This window comes from Bufo gargarizans, chromosome 1 (assembly GCF_014858855.1).
Source record: "Bufo gargarizans isolate SCDJY-AF-19 chromosome 1, ASM1485885v1, whole genome shotgun sequence".
In the NCBI taxonomy this organism is placed as follows: Eukaryota; Metazoa; Chordata; class Amphibia; order Anura; family Bufonidae; genus Bufo; species Bufo gargarizans.
The window spans coordinates 309,924,309-309,948,586 of NC_058080.1; the positions used below are offsets into that span (position 1 = coordinate 309,924,309).

Sequence of the window (24,278 nt, forward strand, 5' to 3'; positions counted from 1 at the left end):
AACATGACAGAGAGGGGACATCTTTGCGAGAGAGGGGGCGGAATCTATAGAAAACATTGGTATCGCTTTGCTTAATGCGCTAGTTTTAAAATCATGAAAATCAATAAGATTAACCCCTGCGCCACAGTCAACAAATACCTTTAACTCAAACATTTCCAGAGTCTAGCGCCACCATGGCAGGCAGAAGGAATAGGGTACTGCAGGTAGGATAAGAATATGCCTGCTCTGACTCCGCATTCACACTACCAAGAGTAAGGGAGCTTTTTTTTCCTTTGAAGGAATCCCTGATTTGTTTTTCATTACCACTTTGAGGTTTAATAAAGGGGCACACATTAACGAAATTACCTTCTTTACCACAGAAGAAAGTCTGTTCAGCTTCCTAAAATTCCTATTACCAGAGCAAGAAGTAACCTGACCCAATTGCATAGGCTCCTCTCCAGTCCCTGATTCAAGTGTCAGAGTACCCCGAGGTACAGGAGGGACTGATTCTCCACCAGGCAGCACCCCCTGCCCGAGGGGAACCTTGCACCTCTCCCTAAGACGTCTATTAAGTACGGCCAAAGACCTGGCCGCCTCCAAAGAATTTGGCTTTTCATGAAATGCAAGGGCATTTTTATAATCTCTCAGATAGTTCCTGACAGAAGTGACTACGGAGTGCAGGATCATTCCACTCCAAGTCAGTCGCTCTTCTTCTAAATTCAGCACAATATGACTCGGCAGTACCTTCTCCCTGGCACAAGCTGCGCAACTTAGATTCAGCCATAGAGACCCAGTCTGGGTCTTCCTAAATCAGGCCCAAGGCTCCGAAAAATGAATCCACCGACCGGAGGGACTGTGAACCGGTTGGCAGAGAAAAAGCCCAAGAGTGAGTCACTTTTTAGCAGACAAATAATAATCCCTACTCTTTGATTTTTCGTCTCCAGATGAAATCTGACGCAGACGAAAATACAATTTGCAGGACTCCCTGAACCAAATAAAGTTATCACTTCCCCCGGAAAACCTATCAGGGAGCGCGACCGTAGGTTCCAGGCAAACCTGGTTTCCCCCGGCAGCGCCATTTTGGGGTACATATGTCTTTTTGATCGCTTGGAATTACACTTTGTGTCAGCTGGATGTGAAAGGGTTAATCGGTAACAGCCGGTCCGGTGCTGCTGATCACATCGCGTACATGCATGTGAGGATGTGGCAAGAAGCCGCATTCCCTCACGTACATGTACGTGAAAATGCAGGAAGTGGTTAAAGTCTGAAAAATACAGTTTATTATTGTTTCTTTTTTACATTGGCAAAATAATGAAAATATTTTTTTCTGGCATCTGACTGCCCCTTTAAGCCTGGTGATAAAAATGAGTCAGTATGAATTGCATATAATACAGTTCAATGGTAATAATGTTGGGTTTTAGAACAATCTTGTCTGGGTCCCTTGTGGAAAAAGAACAAATGGGCAACTTTTAAAGCCACATGAACCATGACAAACTACAGTGCTGAAGAGTTTCTCAAATGGTATGAAATTGCTTGTGATATGAGGAAAGAAACCGAACTATGCACATTCTGTCCTCCCTAAACCTTGTTAGCATCTTGAACTCCAGTATCTATCTGTTTTCATCCTGAGTGTTTTGCAGTGGAAAACATAATAAAATTATGAAGAACTTTATCAGATCCTTCATCCCTGTGCATGATATCAGCTTGTGCTAAAAATGGTGTGACCAGAACAGGTCCTCCTTTCTGTACACTGCCTTTCCTCTAATGCTGCCCTTATGACAATGGCCCTGAACCAAGCCTGCTTTATAGCAGAAATGTAATTTCACGTTAATAGAAAGACCAAACAACTTCATAAAAGGGATGCAATGCTTTCTGAAGCTCAGTGTGTAAGCATTACATGGTGTGAAGTGGCTGCAATGACTTTCAGACAGTGTCTGTGCTGTGCATTGCTTTGGGAATGCTGTGGGTGTAAGGGGAGCAAAATCCTGTTAGAACCTGTTAATTTGTGGTATTTATGCACGTGAATGTACAGTATGTGCTTATAAGGCCAAGTTTTCACTGATTTGAATGTAACATGTATTTTGCTGCATATTATAAGTAGTGTTGGTTGCTGCTTGGAACAAAGGTAAGGTTGGCTGAGCATTCTTTCACATATTATTAGTATTTTATTTTTTACTTGCTGTAATATTGCATGGAAATATATAAAATGACTTTGATAAAGGTTACTTTTTATTGTATATTCTAATACCCCAGCCCCATGTTTTGTGACACTACAGGGAGCATTTTTGAACTTTGAGGAATGCACAGTACGCCATTTTTTTTTTTACCCGATTTTTGTTTAGAAACTGGATCGAAATGACTTAAATAAAAAATAAAAAAGGCTATCAGTATTAGCTTTACTAATCCGCCACCGCTGCTTCGGGCCATGCTTTTCACTTCCTAGTCTCAGGCTTGACATGCAAGAAATGGCTTTCCATGTTCGCTCAGCCAATTACTGTCCGAGGCTGGTCACCTCTTTGGCTAGTGATTGGCTACTTAGGTGGGCCAATCAGTATCCTAAATTTTGAGCCTGAGGCAAGTGGAAAGAAGCTGGACTAGAGCAGCAGCAGAGGATCTGTTAGGTGAGTACTCATTGTTTTTTTTATTTTAGTTTTTTTTTTTTTATTTAGGCAACAACTGTAGGGCAATTTTTGCAGACCCCTAAATTCATCAGCTTTTTTTAGGTTACCTGTAAATCTCCTCAATTAAGAGTTGTCTCATGGACTAGTGAGTCCTTGTTTCAATGGTATTCATATTTTTTTTAATGGTGTTTTATCTTTCATCTTTGAAATGGCACTCAATTTCTAGGAATGGTAGTCTGAAAAGTTATGTTTTTACTGATTTAGTTACCACCAATATTACTTTTTATGAGTCAAAGGACTTTAAGCTAGGCCTTCACATTTTTTTTCAATGGCTTTAGTGTTGGACGGGTCTCCTGTGCCAGGAAGAGCGAATGCGGTCTTAAAGGGAGGGTCTCCCTCTGTCAACTAATTTGTTTAAATGACATCCAGGGCAGGGGTATAATAAAGGCCTTAAGTTTGCCTTCTATGTATTGCTTTTCAGTTTCCCACCCACAAGATATTACATTGTCCTAACATAAGTAGTGCATTGTATTATGTAAGCAATCAAACGCTAGTACCTATGTGGGACTAATCAAATCTACAAACGACTCCAATAAAGTTTTATTTGAAATTTATAAAAAAAAGTTGGAAAATCCATTTTCTCTCCTGAAAGTGTTATCTTAATTATTATTTTTTTTTTTATTAAAGAAAAATATAAAAAAAAAATCCACATTTTTGCCACATCCATAACAACCTAAAATGTATGTTAGGTATTGCTTTTGTACTGATCTAGAGAATGTTTTTTTTATGCCACAAAATTAAAATGTAAAAAGACAAAGGCAGCTCACTTTTTTTTTTTCTAGTCCCCCCCAGAAAAAATTACTATTATTCAGTGTTCCCCAAAATAGTGTCTTTAAAACTAAAACTTGTCCCAAAAAAATTAAACCTTCAAGCCAGATCGGCAGAAAAGTGTTATGGCTCTTGGAAAGCGGCCGCATCTGTAAACATACAGGGGAACATTTATTAGGACTGGCGATTTAGTGCCGTTCTTAATAAAGCCCTGCACTGGCGGTAGATCCACCAAAATTATGGAGAGGCACTGGCCTCTACATAATTCGGCAGGTCCACTGCCACTTCTAAACCTGTGTGACATGCATTTGTATTCAGCCCTCCCCCCGAGTCAGTGCTTTGTATAGGACCAGTTTTTGCTGAAATTATAGCTGCAGATCTTTTGGGGTATGTCTCTACCAACTTTGCACATCTAGAGGCTGAAATTTTTGCCCATTCTTCTTTGCAAAATAGCTCAAGCTCAGTCAGATTGAATGGAGAGCGTTTGTGAACATCAATTTTCAAGTCTTGCCACAGTGGGATTTAGGTCTGGACTTTGACTGGCCCATTCGAACACATGAATATGCTTTTGATCTAAACCATGGATGTCAAACTCATTGCCCTCCCAGATGTTGCAAAACTACAACTCCCATCATTCCCTGATAGCTGTAGTATGCCCAGGCATGATGGGAGTTGTAGTTTTGCAACAGCTGGAGGGCCACGAGTTTGACATCCCTGATCTAAACCATTCCATTACAGCTCTGGCTGCATGCTTAGGGTTGTTGTCCTACTGGAAGGTGAACCTCTGCCCCAGTCTCAAGTCTTTTGCAACTTCTACCAGATTTTCCTTCAGGATTGCCCTGTATTTAGCTCGATCCATCTTGCCATCGACTATGAACAGTTTCCCTGTCCCTGCTGAAGAAAAGCATTCCCATAGCATGATGCTGCCACCATTGTGTTTCACGGTGGACGTGGTGTGTTCAGGGCCAACAGAAATGGCCAAACCAGCGCTATTTCCGGCTGCCCCTTAGAAATTAATGGAGTGCGGCCACACAAGTGCGGTGCGCCTGCCTTCACTTTGTCGGCTCAGTTTACAATGGGGTCATATCACTAGAGTGATATGCCCCCATTTTCTGAGATGAAAATACCCCTTTCAGCCAAAAAGTTGACTGGCCTCATCTGACCAGAGCACCTTCTTCCACATATTTGATGTGTCCCCTACATGGCTTGTGACAAACTTCAAATGGGACGACTTATGGCTTACTTTCAAAACGGGCTTTCTCCTTGCTACTCTTTCAAAAGGGCCATATTTGTGGAGTACATGACTAATACTTGTCCTGTGGACAGATTCTCCCATTTGAGCTGTGGATCTCTTCAGCTCCTCCAGAGTGACCAGGGGCCTCTTGGCTGCTTTTCTAATAAGTGCTCCTCTTGCCTGGGCTCTCAGTTTAAGTGGACGTCCATGTCTTGGTAGGTTTGCTGTTGTGCCATACTCCCATTTTTGGATGATGGATTGAACAGTGTTCTGTTAGATGTTCAGTGCTTGGGATATATTTTTATAATCTAACCTTCTTTGCACTTCTCCACAACTTTATCCCTGACCCGTTTGGTGTGTTCCTTGGTCATGATGCGAACACTAACAAATCTGAGGCCTTCACAGAACAGCTGTAGTTATACTGAGAATAAATTACACACAGGTGGACGCTATTTACTAGTTGACTTCTGACGGTAGTTGGTCACACAATTTCATTTAGGGTTATCGGAGTACAAGGAGCTAAATACGAATGCACACCACACTTTCCAGATTTTTGTTTATAAAAATTTTTGAAGACCATGTATCATTTTTCTTTTCATTTCATACATACTTGCTACTTTTGTGTTGGTCTATCACATAAAATCCCAATAAAATACATTTAAGTTTGTGGGAGTAACTTGAAGAAAAAATTTTGAAATGTTCAGGGGGTATGAATACTTTTTCATGCCACTGTAGTCTGTGTACCAGCATGTTGCGAGTATTACCTGCCAGGGCAGTGTAACGCAGGCAGTAGTAGTGTAGTGTTCACATGCCCCATCCAGAACTGCTCGGGAAAGCAGAAAGGCATAGAAAGTAAGAAAGAAAAATCCCAGACGTGTAAATGGACAGTTTGCAAACTTTTAAGGGGTACCCCTTATTGTAGGGGGCTTTTTAGAATAAGCTGTTGTGTGTAGCTAAAGAATAACACTATGTGGTCATTATATGATTTGGATATACGATTTTCCACTCTGCAAGCTGAATCGTTTTCTCTGAGTTGGTTAGTGGGGACAAGCTGTTAAGATGTCTTTCATACATAGTACACATAGAAAAAGAGATCCTATGCCTCAATCTTTCTGTAGCACACCCTTGAAAGAAGAAGCATGTAGGGCATTATACAGCATTGCTCAGCATTATAGCTGTAAATCCAGAACTGGGGCGAGGCAGAAAACTTACTAGAGCCAGCAGCAGCGTCTGTCCCCCCTCCAGCAGCTCACACCTCCTCCTCCACTTTCCATAGACCTCTATAAGAAGCACGTACCCACATTTTTCAGTAAGCGAATAATGGGGGTCATTTATTAAACAGAAATACGTCCTAAATTGGGTGTATTTCTGGCGCAGATTGGCCGCAAAGGTCCATTTTCTATGCCTCTTTTAGGCATTTAAGAGTAAGACAGTTAGGAAGCTGTCTTACATTTAGAAGCGGCGGTGGATCACCCGAAGTTATGTAGAGTTATGCGCCTTTTCATAACTTTGGCGGATCCACCACCAGCGCAGTCCTTTATTAAGACCGGCGTCTAAAATGCTGGTATTAATAAAATGTTCCCCAATGTGTCTAATTTCTCCATACAGATTGTAGTCGTGAAGTGAGAGTGAACAATCCGTACAGGAAGCAGGTAGGGAAGGCGAGAGGTAGCTGAAGAATGAGACCTATTTTTCACTAATAAGATACATTACAAAATTTATTATTTTCACTTGTACTATTAAACTATGCAAAGTTTATTGAAATTATGATGCTGCACTTCATTTCTGTACTAAGGAATAATTCATATTTTAGTACTAATAAACATTATGCAATAGTTCAATTTAAAATTGCTTGTCTATTGAATTAAATCTTTAGCTAACTGTTAATTTTTATCAACAGGAGCAGATATTGCATTGCTGAAGTGGTGCTGTCAAACCCTGTACTTCATGATATCCTTGCTTGAGCACAGGTGGGTCACTGATCCACTTCTATTATTTAGCCCTGTTTACAATCAAACTGCTGTAAAGTAAAACTGGCTTAGTTGCCCATAGCAACCTATTAGATTCCACCTTTAATTTTCCAAAGGAGCTGTGAAAAATGACAGGTGGAATCTGATAGGTTGCTATGGGCAACTAAGCCAGTTCTACTTTACAGCAGTTTGATAAATCTCTCCCATAGTGTTGTCACTGTTTAATCCTTTACACTCAGAAATGCCTGTTTTAGTATATAAGCTGCAGTTTTGTAAACCAAAAGAAAAATGCATTCTTGTAATTGTAAAATGATCTCTGAGTAAACGTTATCTGTACTATTGTACTGTACAATGTGCTGAAATACCAAATCAATACCTTGTAATACATAGTCAGGTCCATAAATATTGGGACATCGACACAATTCTAACATTTTTGCCTCTATACACCACCACAATGGATTTGAAATGAAACGAATAAGATGTGCTTTAACTGCAGACTGGCAGCTTTAATGAGGGTATTTACATCCAAATCAGGCGAACGGTGTAGGAATTACAACAGTTTGCATATGTGCCTCCCACTTGTTAAGGGACCAAAAGTAATGGGACAGAATAATAATCTTAAATCAAACTTTCACTTTTTAATACTTGGTTGCAAATCCTTTGCAGTCAATTACAGCCTGAAGTCTGGAACGCATAGCCATCACCAGACGGTGGGTTTCATCCCTGGTGATGCTCTGCCAGGCCTCTACTGCAGCTGTCTTCAGTTCCTGCTTGTTCTTGGGGCATTTTCCCTTCAGTTTTGTCTTCAGCAAGTGAAATGCATGCTCAATCGGGTTCAGCTCAGGTGATTGACTTGGCCATTGCATAACATTCCACTTCTTTCCCTTAAACTCTTTGGTTGCTTTTGCAGTATGCCTTGGGTCATTGTCCATCTGAAGAGCCGTCCAATGAGTTCTGAAGCATTTGGCTGAATATGAGCAGATAATATTGCCCGAAACACTTCAGAATTCATCCTGCTGCTTTTGTCAGCAGTCACATCAATAATAAATACAAGAGAACCAGTTCCATTGGCAGCCATACATGCCCACGCCATGACACTGCCACCACCAGGCTTCACTGATGAGGCGGTATGCTTAGGATCATGAGCAGTTCCTTTCCTTCTCCATACTCTTCTCTTCCCATCACTCTGGTACAAGTTGATCTTGGTCTCATCTGTCCATAGGATGTTGTTCCAGAATTGTGAAGGCTTTTGTAGATGTCATTTGGCAAAGTTTTCTCTGGTCTTCCTGTTTTTTGAGGCTCACCAATGATTTACATCTTGTGGTGAACCATCTGTATTCACTCTGAAGCAGAGGTTGCAATAACGCCTGTACAAGCGACATAGATGCCTGTTCAGGCCATTTTACTCCCTGGAAAAAGTCTTAAGACTTTTTTCCCTGCCATTCATCAGCGCTGTGAACGGCACAGGCAGCGCAGCGATCGTGCTGCCTGAAACAACCAGTGACAAAGCTCCTTACAGTAAGGAGCTTAGTGATTGGTCAGTTTGAGCGGGCTGCTGGAGCTTATGTACACCGCTCTGAAGTAAGGAAGGAGGCACACTCGATCGTCACTGGCGGGGTAAGTGGCCTTGCTGCAGCGCCTTGTTTTAACTTGTTCAGCCTCACATGCTGTATGAGGCTAATCCGGCTATGAACACATATGGATATGTGAGCTATAGCGGTGCTCGTCCGCGGTGTGCGCCCTGTCAGGGACCAGCCCTGCTAGTAGTAACTGTTCGCACAGGTTACCCATAAGTGACGACCGGCAGCATGATGAGTGTTGTGTCACCGACAACGTTTCAGTTTCCCGCACTTATCTGTAGTGTACAGCTCCTAATGTGCAGGCAGCGTGCGTCATGAGGACGGGAGTACAGTACAGCGGTTACCCATAGTAACCAGAGACAGCCTGTTCAGTAATTTAGAGGAAGCAGCCACAGTCTGTTCATAAGTCATAACCCCATCAGCCCCATTACCCCCAGAACAGTGCCAATCTGCCAGACTGTCTGGTGGGGTTATGACTTATGAACAGACTGTGGCTTCCTCTAATTACAGAACAGGCTGTCTCCGGTTGCTATGGGTAACCACTGTACTGTACTCCCGTCCTCATGACGCACGCTGCCTGCACATTAGGAGGCTGCTGCTCCATGGTTACTTGATGGGCCTTCAGGGCCTAATATGGCTGGTACTGTTTTGCCTGGGGGTAACATGTCTGGCCCGTGTGATGGATGGCAAACCCCAGTGACCAGCGGCACAGAAATAGCAGCAAAAATTTAGGGGTTGTCCCAATATCAACACTATTTACCTATTCATACTTAACCCAGAGAACACTAGAACATGGTAACCAAGGTGGGGCCCCCAGCGATCATGTACTTGAAGGGGACATGTCTGTTTTAGAAACGACTTGTATTTCCCATGCAATAACAATTCTGGGGAATCCATTCTTGTGACTCTATATTGTACCATTCCTCTATTATTCCTACTAGAACTTATGAACAAATTGCTAGTAGTCTGCAATAAAGGTCCAGTGGGGGTTACCAGTTGACAGCACTGATTGAATATCAGGCTGTGCAGTGACACCCCCATCTGGACCTTCACTGCAAACTGCTAGCAAGTCATTCATAACTACAGGGAGTGCAGAATTATTAGGCAAGTTGTATTTTTGAGGATTAATTTAATTATTGAACAACCATGTTCTCAATGAACCCGAAAAACTCATTAATGCACTGGGTATGATTAAAGGGGCAGGGGACTGGATAAGGTGGGTGACAGTGACACAGACACTGGGTATGATTAAGGGGGCAGGGGATTGGATTGATAAGGGTGACTCACCCTTATCAATCAAGTCCCCTGCCCCCTTAATCATACCCAGTGTCTGTGTCACTGTCACCCACCTTATCCAGTCCCCTGGTCCTGCCCCCCCTTAATTAGACCCTGCCCCCATTTAATGAAAAAGATATTTGGTATTTGGTGCAAATCACTGTCTAGTTCTGCTCCCTCCCTGTCTGGGACTGCAGAGCACCGGCTGCCGCCCAGCCCGCCCTCACACATTGAGCAGATGATGCGGATCCTTCCGCGGCTAGACTCTGTGAAGGCGCAGGCCGCAGCACTTGGACGCTGCGCCTGCGCCCCTAAGCTCCTCCTCCTCCACGCACCGCTTCGGAACCTGACCACTGGCAGCTACAGCGGCTCAGCTGAGCTCGCCAGTCGCCAGGCTCACCTAGTCGCCGACTCGCCTCGCTCACAGTCACACAATCTCGGGTCGGGTAGAGACAGACTGCGAGCTGTGTCGGCCGCCGGGCGCCCCTGTTGCCATGGCACCCTGTGCAGCCGCACAGCTCGCACACCCTAAAGGCCCAATACTGTAGAATTTCCCCCTTAGTACTCCCTTGCAGTAGTGAAGCCCCTGTAGTGTTAATTAAAAAAATTTAATACTTACCAAGCCCTGCTCATTCGATAAAGAACATCCTGATCTCCCGGGCAGTAGGTGTGCTGCAGTGCTGTCATTGCTCCTGCTTAGCTGTGCAGGAAAGTGCACAGGCTGGGGGATGATGCTCAGCCTGTGCGCTTTTCTGCTCAGCAGGCACAATGAGGTCATTGTATCGCACCTGCTTCTGGGGGAGAGCACCTGCCAGGGAATGGTGGATCAAGACACAGATACTGTTAAAATCTGGACTTTCCACAGCTTTCCCAGGACAGCAGCCACAATCCAGGATTAAGGCTCCATTCACACGTCCGCAACGTGTTTTGCGGATCCACGGAGCTGCGGATCCGCAAAACACGGACAGCGGCAATGTGTGTTTTCCGCACTATAGAAATTCTATTTTTCTCATTGCGGACCCATCGTGCTGCCCCATAGGAATGAATGGGTCCGCAATTCCGTTCCGCAAATTGCGGAACGAAATTGAGGATGTGTGAATGGAGCATAAAACATTTTATCTGAAAAGGTAAAAAAAATGAATGCAACTTTTTCATTTTTTTTTTTAAGGATTTTTTTATTAAAGGGGGTTTTCTGAGGATTTGTAACTGATGACCCCCATCAATGAGATGCTGATGACCTAACAGAGGATAGGTCATTAGTTTCAAAGAGTTGGATAACTACTTTAAAGGGATTCTGTCATCACAATTTAGGCCTATAACCTAAACATATGGCGAGGTCCCTACTAATACTAACATAATCTCTATAATCTCTCTATGCGATTTTCACGCAGCCCCATTCATTTCTATTGGGCCTGCGTTGATGAAAAACACAGAATATACAGGGAGTGCAGAATTATTAGGCAAGTTGTATTTTTGAGGATTAATTTTATTATTGAACAACAACCATGTTCTCAATGAACCCAAAAAACTCATTAATATCAAAGCTGAATATTTTTGGAAGTAGTTTTTAGTTTGTTTTTAGTTTTAGCTATTTTAGGGGGATATCTGTGTGTGCAGGTGACTATTACTGTGCATAATTATTAGGCAACTTAACAAAAAACAAATATATACCCATTTCAATTATTTATTTTTACCAGTGAAACCAATATAACATCTCAACATTCACAAATATACATTTCTGACATTCAAAAACAAAACAAATCAGTGACCAATATAGCCACCTTTCTTTGCAAGGACACTCAAAAGCCTGCCATCCATGGATTCTGTCAGTGTTTTGATCTGTTCACCATCAACATTGCGTGCAGCTGCAACCACAGCCTCCCAGACACTGTTCAGAGAGGTGTACTGTTTTCCCTCCTTGTAAATCTCACATTTGATGATGGACCACAGGTTCTCAATGGGGTTCAGATCAGGTGAACAAGGAGGCCATGTCATTAGATTTTCTTCTTTTATACCCTTTCTTGCCAGCCACGCTGTGGAGTACTTGGACGCGTGTGATGGAGCATTGTCCTGCATGAAAATCATGTTTTTCTTGAAGGATGCAGACTTCTTCCTGTACCACTGCTTGAAGAAGGTGTCTTCCAGAAACTGGCAGTAGGACTGGGAGTTGAGCTTGACTCCATCCTCAACCCGAAAAGGCCCCACAAGCTCATCTTTGATGATTCCAGCCCAAACCAGAACTCCACCTCCACCTTGCTGGCGTCTGAGTCGGACTGGAGCTCTCTGCCCTTTACCAACCCAGCCACGGGCCCATCCATCTGGCCCATCAAGACTCACTCTCATTTCATCAGTCCATAAAACCTTAGAAAAATCAGTCTTGAGATATTTCTTGGCCCAGTCTTGACGTTTCAGCTTGTTTGTCTTGTTCAGTGGTGGTCGTCTTTCAGCCTTTCTTACCTTGGCCATGTCTCTGAGTATTGCACACCTTGTGCTTTTGGTCACTCCAGTGATGTTGCAGCTCTGAAATATGGCCAAACTGGTGGCAAGTGGCATCTTGGCAGCTGCACGCTTGACTTTTCTCAGTTCATGGGCAGTTATTTTGCGCCTTGGTTTTTCCACACGCTTCTTGCGACCCTGTTGACTATTTTGAATGAAACGCTTGATTGTTCGATGATCACGCTTCAGAAGCTTTGCAATTTTAAGAGTGCTGCATCCCTCTGCAAGATATCTCACTATTTTTGACTTTTCTGAGCCTGTCAAGTCCTTCTTTTGACCCATTTTGCCAAAGGAAAGGAAGTTGCCAAATAATTATGCACACCTGATATAGGGTGTTGCTGTCATTAGACCACACCCCTTCTCATTACAGAGATGCACATCACCTAATATGCTTAATTGGTAGTAGGCTTTCGAGCCTATACAGCTTGGAGTAAGACAACATGCATAAAGAGGATGATGTGGTCAAAATACTCATTTGCCTAATAATTCTGCACTCCCTGTAATAGCAGAAATAAGGGAAATGTTGCAACATAAAGTCATAAGAATAGATGCTCCAGGATTATTACATGGGGGGTGCAAGTAGTTACCGAAACAGACCAATCAGGAGAGGTGAGGGGTCCTCTTTAACCGCTTGCCGCACATCTAACCCCGAAAGGCGTCATTGCTGCGGCGCTCTCGGGCTACACTAACACCGATTGGCGTCATCTCGCGTGAGCCGAGATTTCCTGTGAACGCGCGCACACAGGCGCGCGCGTTCACAGGATCGGAAGGTAAGCGAGTGGATATGCAGCCTGCCGGCGATCGTTCGCTGGCAGGCTGTAGATGCGATTTTTTTTTTTTTTTTTTACCCCTAACAGGTATGTTAGATGCTGTTTTGATAACCGCTACCTGGTCCCTGGTGGTCCCTTTTTTCTTGGATCGAACACCAGAGGACTCAGGCAGCTCAGTAATAAGTAGTACCAAACACCACTACACTACACCCCCCCCCCCCCCCCCCCCCCCGTCACTTATTAACCCCTGATCCCCCCCATATAGACTCCCTGATCACCCCCCCCCCTGTCATTGATCACCCCCCCCCCCCCCCTGTAAGGCTCCATTCAGACGGCCATATGTTTTTCACGGATACATGGATCGGATCTGCAAAACACATATGGCCGTCTGAATGGAGCCTTACAGGGGGGTGATCAATGACAGGGGGGTGATCACCCATATACACTCCCTGATCACCCCCCTGTCATTGATCACCCCCCTGTAAGGCTCCATTCAGACATTTTTTTTTTTTTTTTGGGCCCAAGTTAGCAGGAAATTTGTTTTTTTTTTTTTTTTTTTTCCTTACAAAGTCTCATATTCCACTGTCGCATGAACTCACCATACCCCTCACGGAATCCAAATGCGTAAAAATTTTTAGACATTTATATTCCAGACTTCTCACTCTTTAGACCACCTGAAATGCCAGGGCAGTATAAATACCCCACATTTGACCCCATTTCGGAAAGAAGACACCCCAAGGGGTGGGGCATATTGGGGCATATTGAGTCCATGAAAGATTGAAATTTTGGGGAGACTTTGTGAGAAAAAACAAAAAAAAACAATTTCTGCTAACTTGTAGCAAAAAAAAAAAATAATTCTATGAACTTGCCATGCCCCTCATTGAATATCTTGGGGTGTCTTCTTTCCAAAATGGGGTCACATGTGGGGTATTTATACTGCCCTGGCATTTTAGGGGCCCTAAAGCGTGAGAAGAAGTCTGGGATCCAAATGTCTAAATGCCCTCCTAAAAGGAATTTGGGCCCCTTTGCGCATCTAGGCTGCAAAAAAGTTACACATCTGATATCGCCGTACTCAGGAGAAGTTGGGCAATGTGTTTTGGGGTGTCATTTTACGTATACCCATGCTGGGTGAGATAAATATTTTGGTCAAATGCCAACTTTGTATAAAAAAAAATGGGAAAAGTTGTCTTTTGCCGAGAGATTTATCTCACCCAGCATGGGTATATGTAAAATGACACCCCAAAACACATTGCCCAACTTGCCCATGAACTCACTATGCCCATCAGCGAATACCTTAGGGCAGGGGTGTCCAAACTTTTTTCGAGGAGGGCCAGATTTGATAAAGTGAACATGTGCGAGGGCCGACCATTTTGCCCAACATTCTTTGAACCATTAAAATTATATGCAAATTAACTATTTTATGCAAATTTTATTGTAAACGGCATACCTTTCATTTTGTGACTTGGATGACAAATCTAAACAGGTGTTAAATCGCTCTGCCTTCAATATAAAAAACAGTAGGCAGAAATATGTCGGAAACAATACATTACAAGGTTGTCTGTTAACTTTTAAATTCCAAAAATGTGAACTGGAACATAACAGTTCAAATATATTTATAACTGATTGACCAACTGACATTGAAGGGAACCTGTTATCAACTTTATGCCGCCCATACTATACTAAAGGCAGAATAAAGTAGAGACAGGTGAGTAGATTTCAGCGGTCTGTCATTTATAAGTTAAAAGTAAGTGGTTGCCGAGAACCAACATCACAATCATTGCAGACTGGGCCTGGAAAAAAGTCCTGGCCTCCTGAGAAGAGTCCTGGTTAGTCATAGATTCCTGCCCACCTGCTGATGACTGACAGGCTTCTACCTAGTTCCCTTTCTCTCTAGGAGAGAACTGCCAATCATCAGCAGATGGGCGAGAGAGAGGAGATTATAATAACCAGGACTCTTCTCAGGTGGCCGTGACTCTTTTCCAGGCCTGAGCTGCAATGATTATGATGCTGGTTCTCAGCAACCACTTACTTTTCGCTCATGAGTGACACAGCGCTGACATCAGCATTTCTGTCACCTAATTTATGCTGCCCTCAGTGAGATTAGCATAAAGTTGATGACAGGTTCCCTTTAACTGAGATTTTACAATGTATTCATTTCAACTGAAAAAAATCTTGCTGCACTAATGTGAAGGGTGAAACTGAGATCTGGACTGCAGCAGATAGGCTAGATCTGGTTCAAAGGCTGTGGTTTTGATGCGCAAAATATCACGCAAGTGAGAGTCACTTAGTCTTGTCCGCATGCGATTCTTGTTAAGGTTCATAACAGAGAATGTCTTCTCACACAAATATGTTGAGCCAAACAAGCTCAGCATTTTCTTTGCCAATGTTCGAATCTCTTTAAAACGGCTCTTATCCAGTTGGCTGTAAAATTTCACAAGAGAGAGCTGTTGGTGCCGACTGCGTAACTCACTGTCACAATGCAGGTCAATGAGCTCGAGCTGCAGCTGATCTGGAGCATTGTCGGGGTCAACAGAGAATGGAGAGGAGAAAAGGGTGATCTCCTTTTCAATAGCTGCAAAATCTTGAAAGCGCCGTCTAAACTCCCCAGCAAGAGATACGATGTCTGCTGCATACCTGCTAGTTTGCACACTGATATCATCCTGTGGAAAACTGTTCATTATTTCCTGCAACGCTGAAAAATGAATGGTATTGGGCGGTGTTTGTGACAGATGCCTTTGGAAAAGTTGCAGCTTTGTTCCAAAGGCTTTGAGGTGTGAATAAAGCTGGTTCACCGCTGCATCTTTGCCCTGAAGACTCGTGTTCAGTACATTCAGATGCTTTGTTATGTCGACTAGAAACCCTAAATCAGCCAGCCAAATAGGATCAGATAGTTCTCGCATCGGTTGTCCCTTTGTTTCCAAGAATTCTCCAATTTCTTTTCTGAGAGAGTAGAAACGCTGCAGTGCAGACCCTCGACTGAGCCATCTTACATCGTTATGATATAAAACATCTTCGTATTCAGCCTGGATATCCAGTAGAAACTGTTTAAACTGGCGGTGGCACAGGGCTCTAGAGCGAATAAAATTAATGCTCTTTAGCACCGGTTTCATAACATGGTCATATTTGAGATGTTTAGCACAGAGAACTTGTTGATGAATAATACAATGCAGTTTAATAGCTTTGCCTCCTTCTTCGATCACCTTGTTACAGATTAGGGTTGATAATCCACTCCGTTCACCAGCCATGGCAGGTGCCCCATCAGTAATTATCCCAGTAACTTTGTTCCAAGGCAGTTTCATGTCATCTATGGCAGAACTAACAGAAACAAATAAATCTGTTCCTCTTGTTTGGTCCTTAAGGCTCTGGAGGTCAAGTAGCTCTTCAGTCACATTCATTTCATCGTCCACCCCTCTCAGAAAAATCAGCAACTGAGCTGTGTCGGAGAGGTCCGTGCTTTCATCACAGGCTATTGAAAAGAAGTCAAAATCAACTCCTTTTGACTTTAACTGTCTCTTAATATCTGATGAAATTTCTTCTACTCTCCGTGCTACAGTGTTACGAGCCAGGCAAATATTGGAAAACTCTGACTTCTTCTCGGGACAGATATTCTGCACCATTTTCATAACGCATTCTTTAATAAAGTCACCCTCAGCAAAAGATTTGCAATTTTTAGCAATTAACGTTGCTACCTCATAGCTAGCCCTTGTGGCATTTTCATTTGACTCACGGGCTCTTGTAAAAAATCGCTGTTGTGACATTAAAACAGCTTCAAGTTGCTTCACCTTGTCACTGCGGTCGCGCCCTGTTAGCTTGTCGTATGTGCTGTGTCTCGACTGGTAGTGTCTCTTGACATTAAATTTCTTATTAACAGCCACAGTCTCTTGGCATATTAGACAAACACAGTGATTCCGTATTTCAGTGAAAAAATATTCCACTTTCCACCTGTCCTGGAAGCGGCGTCCCTCACTGTCAACTTTTCGTTTCTTATTTGTAGTTGCCATTATAAAAATTGGCCAGATAAGGAGAAGTTATTTGTAGAGAGTACTAGGAGCACAATCAGATTCTAGCCCAGTGACGTACAGTGAGGGGTTAATGAAGGGTATGACAGCTTGCTACCACTGATTCGGATTATGCCCCCTTTTCTGCTTTAGTTCACAGCCCAGCCTGCAAGTCGCTGGGACATATAAAAATATTTAAAAAAATCCAGCAACACTTTAAAAGGGTTTTCCAGTACTTTTTATAGCTGCAGATGGTGCTGGAAATTCAGAGCTCTTTCTCCTGTGTAGTGGTTGGAACTAGTAAAGTTGCTGTAGCACTGCTGCCATTTGCTTCCAACATTGGAGGTACAAGGATAGGCCACCAATATAAAAGTACAGGAAAACTCCTATAAACAAAGAGAAGGACACCTGATGTATGAAAAGTGTGACTAAAACGGTGGGTAAATGAATCAGCCACCAACAAATCTGTGACCCTGGCTTCCCAAAAAAATCAGAGCTGAGATACAGGGGATGAACTTAAAGACCGATATTCTGGCCTTACTACAGAGAAGAAAAGCTGAGATCTCGTGACGTCAGAGATTTGGGCTTTCCTTCTCCCTGAGCCCAAATCACATGAGATCTCGGACGTTGTGAGATCTCGGCTTTCCTTCTCTGTGAAGGCAAAGACCAAATCTTGCGTGATCTCAGACGTCGCCGCGAGATTTGGCCTTTGCTGATGCAGCCTCTTCCTGTAAGCTGTGGTGTCTTGTAGTGTCCCACTAGGATACTTCTAGAGAACAAAGAGTTTAAAATGTGTGATGTAAAACAAATCTTAAAAGGGGTTGTCCAGGCAGTATATATTGATGACCTATTGTCAGGATAGGTCATCAATATCTGATCAGTGGGATTCCAAGGAGTCAGCCCCTTCATTACACTGCCCACCGTCTTGAAAGTTTTGGAGGCCCAGTGTAATTACAAGTACTCTTTCCTTCACCGCTGCAATGGAGACAACATGCAGTATAATGAAGAGGAAGCAGAGCTGGCATGGAGCGTTGCCTCCTCTTCAAACTGCTGAACAGCGGGGTTCCAGGTGTGGGACCCCACCAATCAGATATTAATAACCTATCCTGAGGATAAGTCATCAATATACCATATACTGCCTGCACAACCTGCTTAATATATTCTGTTTTTATACAGTTTTTTGTACTGTTTGCATGTACTTGCAGAGAAAAGCTGCAATGTAACATACATGTCTTGTGCTGTGTGTGCTGCTAGAGATAAGGCCTCTTTCACACTTGCGTTGTCCGGATCCGGCGTGTACTCCAGTGAACTGAAAGCATTTGAAGACGGATCCGTCTTCAAAATGCGTTCAGTGTTACTATGGCACCCAGGATGCTATTATAGTCCTGGTTTCCATAGTAGGAGCGGGGGAGCAGTATACTTACAGTCCGTGCGGCTCCCGGGGCGCTCCAGAATGACGTCAGAGCGCCCCATGCGCATGGATGACGTGCCATGCGATCACGTCATCCATGCGCGTGGGGCGTCCTGACGTCACTCTGAAGCGCCCCGGGAGCCGCACGGATGGTAAGTATACTGCTCCCCCGCTCCCCACTACACTTTACCATGGCTGCCAGGACTTTAGCGTCCCGGCAGCCATGGTAACCATTCAGAAAAAGCCAAACGTCAGATCCGGCAATGCGCCGAAACGACGTTTAGCTTAAGGCCGGATCCGGATCAATGCCTTTCAATGGGCATTAATTCCGGATCCGGCCTTGCGGCAAGTGTTCAGGATTTTTGTCCGGAGCAAAAAGCGCAGCATGCTGCGGTATTTTCTCCGGCCAAAAAACGTTCCGGTCCGGAACTGAAGACATCCTGATGCATCCTGAACGGATTTCACTCCATTCAGAATGCATTAGGATAAAACTGATCAGGATTCTTCCGGCATAGAGCCCCGACGACGGAACTCTATGCCGGAAGAAAAGAACGCAGGTGTGAAAGGGCCCTTAGACATGTTTCCTTTTCTCTCTTATAGGTTCTGTGTAGAAAACTATGCAACAAGGTTGAGGTTGAACTGTATTGGGGATTTGCTGCCATCCTCCTGGCCATTCAGTCAGAGTGAGATAGTGTATGTGCAGTTAGGAAAATTAATCTGTAAGAAGACAGAGGAATTAGGTTTCTGGCCTGGCCTAGCCATTTATGTAACTGACCTAATCAGAGAGGCCAACCTGAGAAGGGTGCAATCTATAGACTGTGAGGAGAACTCTTTGGATATGGGCCTCATAGTGTGTACACATTTATAAGATTGTTCCCATAATTTACAAAGTAAAACAAAGATAATCCTACCTATTCTGTAAGACATATATATTCTGGCCTTACTACACTACAGAGAACAAAAGCCGAGATCTCGCGATGTCTGAGATCTCGTGACATCTGAGATTTGGGCTTTCCTTCTCCCTGAGCCCAAATCCCGCGAGATCTCGGACGTTGTGAGATCTCGGCTTTCCTTCTCTGTGAAGGCAAAGACCAAATCTCGCGTGATCTCGGACGTCGCCGCGAGATTTGGACTTTGCTGATGCAGCCTCCTCCTGTAAGCTGTGGGCTCCCGGTGAGCTGGCGGTGACTGGTGAGAGGGGCCGGGGGCCGGAATACCAACGATTCACATCAAACCTCTGGGGGGCCGTTTTACTCCTGGCCGCGGGCCGCAATTGGCCCGCGGGCCGGACTTTGGACATGCCTGCCTTAGGGTGTCTACTTTCCGAAATGGGGTCATTTGTGGGGTTTTTCCTACTGTCTGGGCATTGTAGAACCTCAGAGAAAAATTTATATATGGATGTTTTTTTAAAAAAAATAAAAATTTGCAAAAATTTCGATTAATAACAAAAAAAAAGTAAAAATGTCAGCAGCAATGAAATACCACCAAATGAAAGCTCTATTAGTGAGAAGAAAAGGAGGTAAAATTAATTTGGGTGGCAAGTTGCATGACCGAGCAATAAACCGCTAAAGTTGTGGAGTGCCGATTTGTAAAAAAGGGCCAGGTCGCTAGGGGGGTATAAACCTGTGGTCCTTAAGTGGTTAACGACAGGTGATAAATATCAATCTTGGGACAAACCCTTTAAACCTCATAAAATCACTGCAACAGCGACCTCAGTGGTGCCGACCCCCTCAGAGCAACAGTGACCTCAGCTAAATAAAACATTGTCTAAATTTGCTATTTATGAATGGAAGACAGTTCTAGAGTACTAGTAATGGTTTACCTGCATAAATAGCAACCCCTTAATTTTAGGTAGGCCTTCGTATTAACTATTTGAATTACTGTAACTTTCGTACTCCTCATCGGCTGAAAATACGCCTCAAAAATGGTAAGAGGAGTATTTTTACTCTTCCAGAAATTGATTGTTGACTTTGACTCACTTAAACCTACCTCCTGGAGAGTGATCTTGATCTGGCCAACTGTTGTAAAGGGTGTTTTCTTCACCAGGGATGGAATTCTTCGGTCATCCACCACAGCTGTTTTCCGTGGTCTTCCGAGTCCTTTGGTGTTGCTGAGCTCACCGGTGTGTTCCAAACAGTTGTTTTGGCCATGCCTAATGTTTTTGCTATCTCTCTGATGGGTTTGTTGTGTTTTTTCAGCCTAATGATGGCTTTCTTCACTGATGGTGACAGCTCTTTGGATCTCATCTTGAGAGTTGACAGCAACAGATTCCAAATGCAAATGGCACACTTGAAATGAACTCTGGACCTTTTATCTGCTCATTGTAATTGAGATAATGAGGGAATAATACACACCTTGCCATGGAACAGCTGAGAAGCCAATTGTCCCATTACTTGTGGCCCCTTAACAAGTGGGTGGCACATATGCAGACTGTTGTAATTCCTACACCGGTCACCTGATTTGGATGTAAATACCCTCAAATTAAAGCTGACAGTCTGCAGTTAAAGCACATCTTGTTTGTTTAATTTCAAATCCATTGTGGTGGTGTATAGAGCCAAAAATGTTAGAATTGTGTCGATGTCCCAATATTTATGGACCTGACTGTAATGGTTGCAAGAGGCTGTGGCCATAGTAGCTTAAAATCTGAAAAAGGATTTATTTGGTATGTGTTTCCGATTACTTATATTTGCAAGCCATTGTTTATACTGAATAGCCGCAATAAATGCTAGTGGGTTGTGAGTTATATTCTGTAACCTCACCAGCATGACTGCATTAGTGTAGATACAGTACAAAGCACCAAATATTACACACCAGCGTAAGTGTTTTCCAGTCACATAATATTGATGGTTATCCTTAGGATAGGCCATCAATATCTAATCAGTGGGGAAACTAGCACTTTGGATGGTGCTAGATCAGGCATGTACAAACTGCAGCCCTCCAGCTGTTGCAAAACTACAACTCCCAGCATGCCCTAATAGCTGTAAGCTATCCAGGCATGCTGGGAGTTGTAGTTTTGCAACAGCTGGAGGGCCGCAGTTTGGACATGCCTGTGCTAGAAGTATAGCTGTGTTGAAAGTGTAGTTCCGGGCTACTGCAGTTCAACTCCCATTTAAATGTGGTGTGTACTTTTCAAATGTTTCTAATATTTTTATGTGCAGTTCTGATTTGTATTACTTAATATTTATTTTTCTAGTTGACTGAAACATTAAATATGGATCGAGGAAGAGGCCAGAGGGAAAGTGCAGGAATAAGCAGGAACGTCTACCCACAACAGTACAGCTACCCCTCAACACAAAATTTAGAGATACAAGAGCTAGCATCCAAACGAGTTGACATTCAGAAAAAAAGGTTTTACTTGGATGTCAAGCAGAGTGCTCGTGGTCGTTTTTTAAAGATTGCAGAAGTTTGGATTGGTAGAGGGCGACAGGATAACATTAGAAAAAGCAAGTTGACGTTATCCTTATCTGTGGCTGCTGAACTAAAAGACTGTTTAGGAGATTTTATTGAGCACTATGCTCATCTAGGTCTTAGAAGCAGTCATTCTCAAAGAGGTGAACATGGAAGTGAAAAAGAACATGATTCTAGAAGGAGGCCTCATCCAGCCTCACCTTCAGGTTCTGTTGGATCAGAAGAACCAGCAACACACAGTGTTCTTAAAACCGAATATATTGAACGAGACAATAGAAAATATTATTTAGACCTTAAGGAGAACCAACGGGGACGGTTTTTAAGAATTAGACAAACAATGACCAGAGGACCTGGAATGATTGGTTATTTTGGTCAAAGTTTGGGTCAAGAGCAGACCATAGTTCTGCCAGCTCAAGGTATGATTGAATTTAGAGATGCATTGGTTCAGCTTATTGAAGATTATGGAGAAGGAGATATAGAAGAACGTCGAGGTGGTGGGGATGAACCCCCTGAGCTTCCAGAAGGAACTTCTTTCCGTGTGGACAATAAGAGGTTCTATTTTGATGTGGGCTCTAACCGTTATGGCATATTCTTAAGGGTAAGCGAGGTAAGACCACCCTATCGCAACACTATCACAGTCCCTTACAAAGTATGGACAAGGTTTGGAGACAATTTTATCAAATATGAAGAGGAGATGAGAAAAATTTATAATAGCCATAAAGAAAAGAGAATGGATGTACGAGTGGACAGTAGTGAAGAACAAGAGTGTCCTGAGTAGAGCAATTGCCAGTGAACATGATACAAAATTGAAGTCTTTTTATTGGAGACAAATTCTGTAGTCTTTTAGAAGATTTCTCTATTATTCATTTTTGTTCATTCCTTTTTATTTTTTAGCAGAGTATCAACGGACAGAAAAATCCTTTTGAGAGTCTGGTGTCCACATTTTAGTCTACAACACAGACACTCTTATGAGCTTACCAGCCTCTGATAGAGCTGCTTCAATAATTTCAAGACTGTACAAGTGTTTTTTTGTTTTCTTTTGATCAGCACAAAGTTCTACCTTTTAAAATACATTAGGTAAGGCTTGAATTGCACTATCAAAGCAAATTACCTTATATCTATATTTCTACTTCATAGATATATAGATATAGTACACATATAAAATATATAGCCTAATTTTTATTTTATTTGTTTGATTTCCAGATTGCTTTTTCAGCTCTGCCAAGCTTATATACAGGGCATTTATTACTGTGAATGTATATGAAATGCATTTACACATTTGTAAAACTCTGTTGAGAGTTCAGAATGTCTTTTGGATGCAGAATCCATCAGCAACAAAGTGACGAATGGTAGCTGACAGTGTGTGTTAACTGTTTACACTGTTTACAGCCAAGGAATTTCTACATCTCCCAAAAAAAAATGTTCACGTGTAGACGAAACCACTGCACTGTCACCGGGATAGAAAACGCGTCCCGACAGTAGCAGTTTGAATATGTGAAAGAGTAGAATTATGCCTTTTAACAATATTCCTCCCTTCATGGCTATTTTATATAGAAATATATATAGATTATGGTGCGCCTCTGTATAGACCTGTTGTACTATGACAAATTGTTTATATTGTAAGTCAAAGTAACTGACCCCCTCCCCATGTGCGCGCGAGTGTTAAGTGACAACGAAAAAGCTATTTAGTGTTTGTTAAAATATTATTTTAGTTGAATATCGTTTGATTGCGTTTATGCAGCATCTCCTAGCAAAGAACATTTGGATGCTTTAACAAAGGAAAGACCTTAAATTCCACCTGAATAGTGGCATAGGGTTCTCATTTCTGTCAATAGACAATTGAACCATACCAAATCTGCCCTTATTTATGTATTGTTTTGCACAAGGGGTTGCTGACTCTGTATGTTGGGTGTCGAAGCACTAAAGTTTTATTTTTTATTTAAAGAAAAAAAATGATATATATAGATCTATAAATATATATATATATAGATGAACCATTAATGTTTCATTATAAATTGTATGTATACCATAGTTATGCATGTTCAGCATATCTATAGAGTTATCTTTGGTAATGATTATAAGTGGGGTATACAGTAAGTATCACTTAACACTGTTGCTGCTAATCACAGTGCCTGTAGTAAAGGAGAACATGTTGACCATGCTAATTTGGGGATGAATGTAACAACTAATCTTCTGGACCATAAATACCCCATAGTAACTCGAATGCCTCTATTTGTCAAGGACTGGTATCGCCCATTATTATTATACCGGAACAGTAGATGATGGATGCCGGTAACATTACCGTTTGTCTGCACCAAAGTACACCATTTCTTTGATTTTACTTTACATTTATTTTTCTTTCATTTAAAAAAAACTTGTCAAATTTTAGTTGACTTGATAAGGCCTCACATTTGTGCTAGAACGGTGGAATTTGGGTGCTTCCACACTGCATTTTGCAATGTCTTTTGTAGGATTTCTGGCATGTAGTGGCATCCATCACCCATAGGTGCCAGTTACTGGATGCCTTTGTATGTAATGGAACACTGTTCTATACAGCAAAATAGACTGATGCCAAAAGGACGCTTGATGTTTGCGTCGGCAGCCATCCCGCCATATGGCAAATGGACATTGCAAATCACAGTGTGCAAGCAGCCTCGCAGTTGCATTTTTTTTCTTCCGTTTTCCATTCCCTCCTCAGAACATAATTT

The 24,278-nt window shown here is 42.7% G+C and overlaps 1 protein-coding gene across 2 annotated transcripts in view; it reads left to right on the top strand.

The window, feature by feature from the left end:
- PURG (purine rich element binding protein G) overlaps positions 1 to 22,602 on the top strand; it is a 33,942-nt gene extending 11,340 nt beyond the window's left edge. The window contains exons 2-3 of one of the 2 annotated variants that reach the window (XM_044279729.1): positions 6,563 to 6,632; positions 21,356 to 22,602. In XM_044279729.1, the coding sequence (XP_044135664.1) occupies positions 21,374 to 22,348 (975 nt within the window). In that variant the 5' untranslated portion in view covers positions 6,563 to 6,632; positions 21,356 to 21,373 and the 3' untranslated portion in view covers positions 22,349 to 22,602. The remainder of the gene's footprint in view (positions 1 to 6,562; positions 6,633 to 21,355) is intronic. The other variant, XM_044279739.1, reaches the window with a different exon arrangement.
- Positions 22,603 to 24,278: the final 1,676 nt, after the last annotated feature.